General features: G+C 39.9%; 1 protein-coding gene across 12 annotated transcripts in view; it reads left to right on the top strand.

Moving 5' to 3' along the window:
- msi2b (musashi RNA-binding protein 2b) overlaps window positions 1–12,229 on the top strand; it is a 269,399-nt gene that overhangs the window by 240,239 nt on the left and 16,931 nt on the right. For 6 of the 12 annotated variants that reach the window (XM_026182715.1, XM_026182712.1, XM_026182719.1 and 3 more), the window contains exon 11: window positions 10,204–10,323. The exons of 2 other annotated variants lie outside the window; for them this stretch is intronic. In XM_026182715.1, coding sequence (XP_026038500.1) covers window positions 10,204–10,323 — 120 coding nt within the window. The remainder of the gene's footprint in view (window positions 1–10,203; window positions 10,324–12,229) is intronic. 4 more of the 12 variants (XM_026182716.1, XM_026182723.1, XM_026182717.1 and 1 more) reach the window with 1 other exon arrangement.

Raw genomic sequence — 12,229 nt, 5'->3', positions numbered from 1 at the left:
ACTGGGAGATGGGCATTAAAATGCATAAAAAATTAAGGCTGTTTACTTGGACACTAATGAGAGGAGGCTTAAGTAGTCTAGTTTAATTAGTATGATTGGCTCCACGGGGACCACACAGGCAGGGCCATAACAACTGATTCACTTGGAGCTCACAAGACCTTTTCATACACTCTAAGTGTCAGAACTGATGTCAGAGGAGATTGGACTGCAGAGACATGTTGCCTTTACTGATCCTAGGTTGGAAAGGAGCACTGCAGTTAAATGCACTGAAGCAGACCATTACATAAGCACTACTGCAAGGTCAGACATCTGTGTCCTTCCTGTCTGTCTCTCTCTATTTAAGTCACTATCCTAAACTGCCTTGGTATTAAGGTTGTGAACCGAAAACCCTGTCTCATTCTGAAAACCAGTTTCACAATTTCCTCGACCAAATGGATTTAAATGTCTCTGCCTTATCTATCCTGGCAGATTTCTCTTCTGTTTTTTGAAATGCATTGTTTCTGTCCCTTATTGTTTCATTCTCCAGTGCTTCATCTTTAACTGCTGCAGGTGTGTGAGTGACTGGGAGTTATATTGAGGCTTGTGTGGAAGCCCAATGTGTTTATATCAGTTGTGCAGCATAGGAGCAGTTTCCTTTATACTGAAGAGCACGGGAAGTAGTACAAAGAAGAGGTCGAAAGTGCGGCTACACTTCAATAAAGAGCCTAGTTTGTCCTCTTTGATGCTATGCTGCCATGCACTTCAGCTACAAAGAAACAGCACTCTTGTCACTGAGAGCTAAAAGACTAGAAGTAGAAGACTCTGAGCTCTTCCTGAGCTCACGGCATAACATCACATTGCAATGTCACAATCACTCACACACCGTTGTACAGCTGCATCGGTTTCTTCTGCTTTTAATTTATGAATGATTTCTAAATATGTAAAGCTGGCAGCAGGAATCCACCCTACTGAAGTGTCCTTGAGCAAATCACTTAGACACTGCTAGCACAAGTAGGCTAGTCTGTAGCACACCCGTTCCTCACCTCTGACCTTCTCATGAAGAGCAGTAATTTCCCAACAGAAAGATACATTATATGTTTACCACTGCTCTCCTGAGATTGCAGATTTGTCTTTTCAGTGCGTTATGAATTAAAAGATGTTGGGTTCTAAATTATTTTAGATTGTTTTTGTTTCAGGTGGCAGAGAAGATGTGATTTAGTTATGACTAACAGAATCTGAGATTTTTATTTATTTTGTTTTTTTATTGCTTTGCCTCTGAAAGATTACCCAGATTAAATTTTAACACATATGCATCTCCTCTCGGGCCTCATCATTTGGTCAAAAGACAAAAGATACGTGTGCAATTACCAGCGTAAAGCCAGGCTTTGCTGAGGTCTGGATTCACTCCTCTTCTCTCATTGACTCTTTCTTTCCCCCATCAGATGCCATCATTGGCAAAGGATCAGTGTGCCAAATTGTTTCATTACTTACAGAAATCATTACCTTTGGTTTAAAAAAGAAAGTAAGAGGGAAACACAAACGCAGATATATTGACCTGCACATACGCAGATATATAAATGAAGTCAGGTGTGACTATATGACAGAGCAATTGACTGTTCTTGTACTGTAGAGATGTGGGCAGTCTTGGTGTTGTAGAGCCTATGTATTGCTGCTGTCTGCAGTGAAGAAGTGCAGGCTATATGTATGTATATGCTGAATGCCTGTGGTATTGTGTATATCCATTTTTAAATCCTCTCTAAAGCATATCATTCAGTGCTGTGTTGCAACTCATTTTTCCCCTTTGGAGGAGGCACCGGACTATCCTGTCATCACTCTCTTTTATTGTCATAACTGTGCACTCTCAAAAATAAATTACCTCATTGTACCACTTGACAGGCGGTGCTTATTTTGTACCCTGTGGTTTTTACTTTACAGAGAGCAGTCTGTTTCCAAAATCTGACCTTTAAAAAAAAAGGTTCAAAACTGGGTCATACTGACCACGCAATGCTGTATCTATTTAAGATCTGCAGCCAACTTGGAATCACCAAGACCTGAGGAAACTTCAAATCCAACATTTCTAATCTCTGCACCACATTGCAGAATTACAAAATTGTCAAAATGTGTTCAAATATTTAAACCATTTATTTTTTATGTGGCTGACTGACTGTTCTCCCAATTTTATACCTTTAAATCTTTTAGACACTGTGAATGCATGCACCTACTTTGGAAAATGTGTCATTTTGTGAACATCAGGAAAAGTACACAGTAAAGTCTAACTGCTTATATTATATTATGATATCAGCTGTTTGATGATCTGTCATTACTGGCATTTGTATAGTGACTGAAACACTTAAACAGTGCATGAATGCATCACACGATTAAAATCCACTTATAGTCAATCCTATGCCAGAGTGTAACTCCAGTTGCTTTTGACGATAAGGATTTGAGCCTATAGATGCACACTGCTATTTTTAACATGTCACCTCTTACTTTAATATTGTTTTATTGAGCTGGCTCCATAATAGTTTAGACTAAACAAAGCTGGATGCAGCTATACTATGTGGCACCGGTGCAAGATTCGCTTCCCTGCATTTAGTTTGTAAACATGAATTTTGAATCGTTAAATTCAGCTGAGATATTTGATTTCGAAAACTTGTTTTTTTAGAATATGTCTTTTATTGATGCTGTAGGCTTTTTATAGCCTAGTTTTGCCAGGCAAATGAGCAAATGTGAATTATTCTGGGACCTCTCAGTTCTGTTTCACTTTCCAAAATGACTCTGGGTGGGTAGACTGAAACCAACCAAGGCAACATAACTTGTGATATACCGCTTATCAAGAGAAAAATATAAACAGACAACAATTGGCAACAAATGCTGGGACTGTACTCTGCCAGAGCGAACAAAGTACCAGTAATATTTGCAGACTGACATTTGAAAAAATGTCATTTTATTAAGCTTTCACACTAGACTATCTGTTACAAATCAGCTGATCCAAGAAAATGTTACTAGATACTAAGATACTAGCCTGTAGACCTAAGGGAAATAGCTGTAGGGAAATAACAGATGGGAGGAATAAGGCATTATAAGACAATAAGGCAAGAAACTCTGTCACTGTCTGTGTAACCATTTCTCCATCCATCCAATATCCCATCAAGTTTCCTAACCACTTATCTGGCTTAGGGTTCGATGGAGCATCATCTAAGTGATTATTTACCTGTTTAATTCTTTCATCCTGTAACGATTCTGTTTGAAACCTTCGTCGTGGAGCTCTGTGTTCTCCTTTGTCCTTTGTGGCGCATGCACCGATTCCAAGCATTGAAAGACACCAGACATAAACACGGCGAGATTAATTTGAATGACTGACATGCAACCCAGCTCTGTTAATCAAGTTATGCTTACTCTGATTAGGACTTTAATGTGAGTAAGATAACCTGGTTAAGGTGTTTACATGAGAGTTGCAATAATATGTGTATTGCATTAGTCTGGTTATAATTGAATTACTTGTGTGCATGTAAATGCTCTTTCTCTCTGTCTCTCTGGCTCATTTCCAGACCCTAGCCTCTGCATTGTAAGCGAGGGGAACTCTCTGTGTGTACTGTAGGTCTCCTCTGATCAGAGGAGAGGTGAGACGTGAGCATGTGTGCAGCAGTTCATATGAAAGCCACCTGGCTCTCTCCAGCTCTGTGATTTATGCCTTTGATAACAACAACCCAGAGATGCTTTCAACAACAACAAAGTCACACTGACGGATGACAACAATAGGACACTTGTCAGTCTGGAGATGAAAAGATGTCTTGCTAGGTGGCTGTCTCTTTGGTAACTTTGATAAATATTTTCTTTCTTTTTGTTTTGTTTATTTGTCTCTATATGTTTCTCTATATCTTATCAAATGTTATTGATGAAGCAAAATGTGTAGTGGAGTCAGTTTTCCATTTCTGACAGAATGCCTCCCTCAACCCATGACAAGGCAGCCGTGTGCTTCACTGGCCCGGCTACAACTTCTGTTGTACTTCTTAGTGTCTTACAGTGAACTTCTTATAGGTCATTTACAATTTCCTTTTCTTTATTTTACAATGAATTTGCTAAGATCTCTTCCATGAGTCATCCTTTTTATTATTAAGACATAGGTGTCAAACTCTGGCCCGCGGGCCAAATTTGGCCCGCAGCCTAATTACAAATTATTATTAGAGCTGGCCTACTGGTATTATACAGCTAATATATATATTGTTTAGTATTAAGCGTTGTTTGTTCCATATTCAGATTTTCAGCAAAGTTTGAGTCCATAAGGAGAGATTCATTCTTAAATCTGGAGGAAGATTTTTTTTTTCAATAAATATTAATGTTAGCCCGCGACCTTGTTCCAGTTTTGAATTTTGGCCCACTGTGTATTTGAGTTTGACACCCCTGATTTAAGACATACAAACTACTGAGCAGTGTAGACCCCTCTATGCAAAGCAGCGCTGAGCGTCAGCTAAACCAAATTTATTCTGAATAAACTAAAAAAAAAAACTCAACAACACTCAAATGATGCAAATGCAATTCAGAAACATAACCAGAAGGCCACTCTGAGCCCATCTGCCACCAAAACGCTTATACCCAGTTTCACAGAAGAAAATGATCAGGCTTCACCAGGCTTTCTTTGGCCATGTTACACCTCTCCTCCATGTGTCCATAACATGTGATTGTTTGTTTGCTTAGGTAATTACAGAATCAGGTTAGTTTTGATGAGAATCAGCATCAATCAAAAAGGAAGTTCAACCTAAAATTACAGAGACACACATTCTTTATCTACTTTCTTTACTCCAAATCTGTTGAACGGTTTACATTTACGCTTCAAATGTAGAAATATTCTCCTAAATTTCGCCCAACTTTACAGCAGATCAATTTTAGATTAAAGTGCAGATGAAAATTGCTGCTTTCAGCTATTTTTAAAATTTATTCTTATTATTTATTTAATATATTATTATTGTTTTATAATTATTTAGCCTCTTGTTTTCTGGGTTGTTACTTCTTCACCTCTGTTTGAATTATGAACATGTCCTTAATGCAACTTAATATTTTGATTTATTTGTAAGATTTCCTTGAACTTTGAAGCGACCCATAATTTCTTTATATTTTGGATTCGAAAGGCCATACTTTCATCTAGTTTTTCCTTTTTTAGTGCTCTGCAGGCTTTTTGAAGTTGTTTCAAAGTTGTTCTTTGAATATTGGCTGCTTTTTAAATCATTTTCAGTCCTGGCCTCGTACCTTAGAGGGGAATGTTTTTTCAAGCTGTTTTTTAACCTTTCAACCATACAAAGTGTGTTCTACCAGCGTTAACTTGATAAATGTGTGTGGGTGTGTAACTTATCAGCTATCACTCATCAACCTCATGGTTATTGAAGCACTACCAAAAAGGTAGTCTATACTACTATGTGAATTCCATAAATTTAAGGTTTTCCTACTTGTTTAAACCCGATGTGTGAAAAAGGAATCCACTGTGATGCTAATGATAGTCTGCGCTCTCGTACCTGTTTGTAAAAGTTGGTTTTGGCCTTAAAATTAATGCAGCAATTTATCAGAGATGTGCAGCACGGAAGGAGAGTTAAAGCATACAGGTGGTACACACCAGGCAATTTACTGCATTTTAAAATGATGCAATCCATACTTTACTAAAACTACTGTTAAGACATATATTGTATTTTAATGTATATAATGTAATGTATTTTTGGCCTTCTTAAGTGGCAATTAATCAATAATTGAATATTTTGAAAAGGAAGATTGTTTTTTTTAATGAGATTTTTTTTCTTGTTAAACCTTCACTTTATTAACACTAACAAAATCAAATGTGTCATTTTATTGCTCTGTTTCTGTATTTACCTAAATGAGGAGATTTATGGGGAATTCCATGAAAATGAATGGCACACCAGAGTCCTGGCCTTATGTCTCCCTCTATTTCTCATTATCTTTGTCCTTTCCTCTCTTTGTCTTCTACTGATGTGTGCTGGTATTCTCGGTTCATCTGTCTCACTCATCAGCGCTCTTCGCTGTTCATCTGTCTTACTCCTTCTGTCTGCCCTCCGAAATCGGCTGTAGCAGGCTGAAAGCCTTGTTCGCCGGCCCCTTTTGTCGAACCAAGCTACTGTGTTAAGCATCTTAGCATGAAAAGTCTGCTAGCCAGCGAGCTAATCCTGGTTAGCTGCTTGTCTAATCCCAAATTTAATGTTAAAATCTTGAAAACACTGATGCAGAGCAATACTAACACTTTCTAAAGAGACCATGTTTATATATTGTATTGACAGCATTTTAGATTTCCACTTAAAAATTAAGTTATAGTGTTGTTGGTTTTAATAGTTTTCAGTTTCATAAAGATTTTAAAGTTTGAGCATATTTGATCCATATCCATAGAAGCATCCTCCGTCCCTGGGTTCCTCCTGTGCATTAGTCAGTTGACACTCTTCTTATAGGAGAAATGAGGAGAGTGCTCTGTGACTGATGGAGCTGCTTTGTCAATGACAGGGGAGCTGCTGCTGGCAGTTTTGGGCCAAAGAACAGTGCAGATTACATTAACATCAGTCAAGCTGTTGTCAGACTAGTAGGACATAAATAGGACCTTATTGATGCATAATGCAACAACTTTTCATTGTGACGTTCTCTGAGTAATGGGTTCAGAAAGTGAGTCTGTGGCAAGAAAGGCAGTGTGCCAGAAAAGATCTGCAGAGATGTATCAGAAATGGCGCATTGGTTAAGTCGAGATCAAGTCGAAAAAAGAGTATTGTCTGGATAGATCGATATTTAAGAGTCAGCATGAATCAACTGACTTAGGGTTAGCTTGAAAACATGGCAACATCAGGCAAAAAGAGGCACATCAGTGTTTTTAGAAGTGGCGAGAATTAATTTTACTAACCACTTCTCCTAATTTTTTTCTCCTTTGCTGGATATCATATTACTGTTAAAGGGCTTTGACAGTTTGTAATAGAAAAAACAAAACTGTTGACCCAGACTCCAACAAGCAAAAATCCCAGAAATCCTTGACTGAAAAATTGCACTGTGCGGTTTGATCACCGCTGACACTGCCCCTACTGCGCCTCTCCACCTACTTCAGTACAGTCAACTTCACAGAGACTCACAAAATACAGGTGCAGCTAGAAGAGGAGCTGCCGTGCACCCAAGAAAAATGCCACTTCATAGACATAAAGTAGTAAAGTATAGTGCTCTGGATCCACGTTTTGCACCTTCAGCATAGATCCAATGATGTGACGTATTTGATATGGTATTCTGTTTACTGAGTTCCTTTAACCAAAAGTTCATTTTATGCAGTGAATGATATGTTTACATGCTGTATATCATGGTGGCAGTTCAAGCAGAAGAAATTATTAGAAGTTAATGTGAAAGTTCTAAAGGAAAGACTTGCATGGTCAGGTAAGACTTTAAGTTAGCATTACTACAGAGAATAATAACTAAGGAGTTTTGACAAACTGTAGTTGTACATATAAATATTTGAGACCATGCAATCCTTTTGTTTAGCAAGAGCCAGCGTCTGGCAGTTTTGAAAGTCCTCATCTTTCTTTAGGTCTAATCTTTCTTCCTTCTCGACGAAGCATTCTCGAGGAAGGCTGAATTTCTGTGAGGAGCGAAAGCTGAGGACAGTTCCCTGGAGTCCGGACACCAAGGCCCCCGGGCCTCCACAGCTCATAAACAGATGTGTCCTTGTCCCCAGCCAAGCGCAGCCACTCAAGTGGCAAAGCAGGGGCCCAATAATTGTGAAGAATAGAAAGCTAAATATTGGCTTTATCTCCTCAGTAATAAAAGGGCCATGAAATTGATTTAATGCTGCAGCGCTTCTCTTGGGTGGCTTCTTACAGCGTGAGCACAAAACAATGAGCAGCAGCCATCTATTAATTAACCCACCTAATCCTGCAAAGTTAATCTCTCACCACAACTTTGCCCGCAACTAACTTCCAAGCCAGTGGGTCTATTGGGGGTGTCATGACAATGGCAGTGAGGGGAAGATAGATTCAGCACTTAGGAAAAAGGGAGCGAGAGAGAAAGAGGTGGAGAGTGCACTGTTGTGCACATCAACCATGAGGGACATTGTAAGTGGAAATTCAGGGGTGCATGGCCGTCATTAGCATAGCTTCAGAGTCGATTTGTGTTTTAGTGAAAAGAGGCGGAGATTAGCTCTTGGAGTCGTTTTCAGGTGTGCTGCGGCTGCAGTAGCGTAGGCGGGGTGGATTTAAGTTGCCTTTTTTGTTGTCTTTTGTGTGTCCTTTTTCTCCTTTCACCATGCTACCTCAGTCTGTTATTCTCTCCTGAGCTGTTAGATAGTCGGGGGAAAAGTGGCATTTCTTTTTCTTCTTCACCTGCCTACCAGTCGCAGCATGATGGCACCTCACACCCAACTCGCACATTCATGGTCATATTGTGTCGACAGAGTTGTGAATTACCTCCTTCTCGGGCGGCTGATGAAAAGCTATGTGTTTTTCTCTTTGGCTGCAGCTCATCTGACCCTGCCCTCTCACCTCCCCCCCATCCCTCCCTCTGTCTCATCAGTCTTTTGTGTGAGTCCCTCTTCGTGGAATAGCAGTACAAGGCTGGCTCGGAAAATAGGTCACCCGCTGGTGCTCCTCTCACCTCTACAGCATTCAAAAAAAATAATCCTCTGAGGTGTCTTGTGCCATTTTGTAATGTCTAAACCACAGTCTCCAGAATATAGCCAGAACACACAAAAAACACACATGCACACATATCAACTAAAGGAGGGGGGGGAAAAAATCAAGAAAAAATCCAATTGAGGGAATTTGGAGATCATTTCTTTGCTAGTGAGGAAAGCATTTCCTGTGGAGATAATTTTAGGAGGCTGATTAGGCATAGAAGGTGTTGAGCCCAGAGTGAGGAATCTCATCACCCATACTAATGACATGCCATTCCTGTGCTGAGAGCCCAAGCCCTGGGCATGGACTAGTCTCTGTCAGCCACCTCTAGCTACTGTGTTCATTAAGGCCAACAATGTAATTACAATTCACAGATACTGTGTTGGCTTAATTACAGTCTGATTATTAGGCTGATATTTGTTGGAATAATCAGACCCTTTAAAAGTGGATTTATATTTGCATGGAATTAAAGCCTTGATTTTATTAGTGTATCACAAACTGCCTGATTTCTGAGTGAGTGTATGCTGTAGATGTGGTTTAAAGAGGCGAGCTTAAAGAATCTCAGCGTCGGGGTATAAATGTTTACATCAGTGAAGTATTTACATGAGAATAAACAAACACAAAAGACTTCTTCAGTCTTCACATAAGCTCACAGATGGAAATCTCTGAGTGACAAATCATCCAAGAGATGCCTTCGTCTGATTGTGGGAAATGTTTTTCTCTGCTACATATGTTCCACCTGAATAGCCAGACAAAAAAAATCAAAAATCAAAATGTGGACTGCATTACAGTGGATTATTCTGATTCCATAGACACTCACTGTAATTGGGAGCACTCCCGAAAAAAATGCAGGGATAGTCCCCAGAGGTAGGGCCATTATGCCCATGTCTATGCAGCTCAGAAGTGGCTATAATCTTTCATCCAAAGCATGTGACATAAACACCCCCAGAGCCAAATTCTTCCACTAATGTAATCAGAGATCTTACACGGGTTTGTGCTGTAGCTGAATACAGTCCTACACATTTGCAGAAATGTACCTTTATATAGTTTGAAGTCATACATTTTTCATATATTCATTCTTACATGTATCGTCATCAGCATATTTTTCTGTATGAGTCCAAAGATATAGTCTTTACAGTAAGAGGATGTGGATTATATTGCTAAACATGACATTTTGAATACATAGAAATCAAATGTTGTGTATACGAAACAATTTGGAGATTGTTTATTTGAGTTACTAGGTGATTTGTTTAAAATCTCAACCTTCTCACGTGCCAGGTTGGATTTGACAGAGCTGACCTATGTGTCTCTATTTTTTCCCAGCTCGTTTTATTCCGTGAGTTGCTCGTGGCTATCGTTTTGTTTCTGTGTGTGTGGATCGAGCAGGTCTGCGGGGTTTTGAATCTCACTCTGTGTTCTGTAGGAGACTGCTGACAGATGTCGACCTAACACGAGCCCCTGTCTGTGAAAGCTATAGTTTTATCCTGTAGCTCAGCACTGGTATCAACATTCTCCTGCAGCTTTGGGAGGTACTCATCTCTGTGCACGAAGTGATGTGCGTGTGTATATGTGTGTGTATATGTGCCTGCAGGCTTCCCAGCGACAGCATATGGACCGGTGGCGGCGGCGGCAGTAGCGGCAGCGCGTGGCTCAGGTAGGGGGGCCCGTGGAAGAGGCGGCTACTTGGCGTACCCACAGAGCACAGGGCCAGGTAAACGCTCTGTCCATGTTCTGTGTGGCTGCTGCTCTCTTCAACTTCTCCTGCTCTGCTTCTCCCCATAGACATAGTTCCCTCAGCCCCCAACACACTTGGCAACATTTTGAATTTAGGCTCACATACATATTTAATCCAAAATATCTACATACACATCCTTTCAGACATAGCCCTAGCCGCTCCAGATCCCTCTAAAACATGAACCGGCAGCTTTAATTCCAATTCTCTCATCTGGAAGATTTTTAAGGGCTGATGACAAAGCACGACAAATTTTAATATGAATTCCGCTCATGTATGATAACATAGCTCTGTTTACTTTTGAGACAGTAAAAGTCTTCCCAGGAGGAAATTTCTGAAGCAAAACCTTAATGAAGAGGCGATCCGCGGTCTAAAACATCTGTACTCGAAGCTCTCAGGGTTTTAGCATTAATAAGAAATGGTTACACATGCAAGAAAATCTGATCTTAAAGCAGCTTAGGGCAAATAAAAAAGTCTTTCCTTAATATCTTCTTCTCAGAGTATGTCTATAAATATTTTCAGATTCAAAAATTGAGAATATTGTAACCCATGAAGCTAGGTAATGAATTTCCAGTTTGTCTCAGTATTAAACTACCCGAATGGACATTTTCCTTTGCCTCGTCCAGATATTTGTCATTTAGGTTAAACTAAGTTGCGTAATATTTGGTCTAATGGTGGATTGTCTCTTAAAAGAAATAAATGAGGAGAAAGCAGTGGAGTACAGTAATGGCAGTCATGTTTGCTCCCAGACACTTTTCTTACAACCTGATCATCAAAGCACCGTGAACCTCGGGTGCCTTTGTGATCACCGTTGTGTCGGTTCTTTACGAACGTCAGCTTATCCTGTGTTGCTCTATATCTGTAAATACAGACGTTTAATAGGGAAATTGGAAAGATTAGTCGGTGCTTTAGCTGCCTGCTTGTAGAGATCAACTTTAAGTACACACGCACTCGAGGAAAGCGTTCTGACAGCACACACCCCATTCGCAAGCAGATGAATATCTGCCAAGAGATTTGTACCAAAAAAACAAGATGCAAGTTTCTTTCTGTCTTAAACAGCATTGATCAACTTGTCGGCTTCATTTAGACATCCTGTTTTTTCCCCCACCCTTACAACTGTAGATCATTCAATAGCTGTCAATAATAGCTCCCCTGACTGAACACACAGCCTCCAGGCAGTGAGGAAAAACTGTCTTTCCTAATCAGACATACTATTTGAAGCTTGTTGGAGCAAATGTGTTTTAATTGTAACTCAGATGTTGCCTGGTTTGTGCAGTGGCTTACAGATATAAAGTCAGGAGACAATTGGTGTTTAATGACATGTGCTGTGATGTGAAATGCACACTATTGCACATGAGCACACTGACAGCTACAGTACGGGCGCACACTACCTGCACGCACGCACACACGAAAGCAGACAAGCAAGCTCACGCTCTTCTTCTCATTTGAACTTAATTCAAATCAACAGAGGGAACACTGGAAGCCAATCAGATGCTCTTTCTCTCACATCAAGCTATTTGATTTTGTATTTTGAAAACAAAGAACTTAACCAACAATTGCAATGAACATCACTAAGAAGCAGGAATGTTGATTTGGGGTTAGCAGCAGCCAGGAAGCAAGAGACGTGATGGCAGCTATTATGTACAGTTTAATTCTGACAGCTGCAAATGGAAGGGAGACAAGTAAATGATTATGAACAGGGGCGAAGGGGGAGGGGTGTCAGAGTGAAAAACAGTGACATCATGGGCCTGTTTTAGAGTACTTAAACAGCCACGAGACAGTTTAAGGAGAACTCTTTAGAAAAATGGCAGAATGTGTCTGAAAAGCAGAAAATGGAACAACAATAATAACAGCAGCAAAATGTGGAATATGAGCATAATTTGAC

This window comes from Astatotilapia calliptera, chromosome 10 (genome assembly GCF_900246225.1).
Source record: "Astatotilapia calliptera chromosome 10, fAstCal1.2, whole genome shotgun sequence".
Taxonomy (NCBI): domain Eukaryota; kingdom Metazoa; phylum Chordata; class Actinopteri; order Cichliformes; family Cichlidae; genus Astatotilapia; species Astatotilapia calliptera.
Note: the sequence above shows the minus strand (reverse complement) of the source record. Positions and strands in the feature narration are given on the sequence as shown.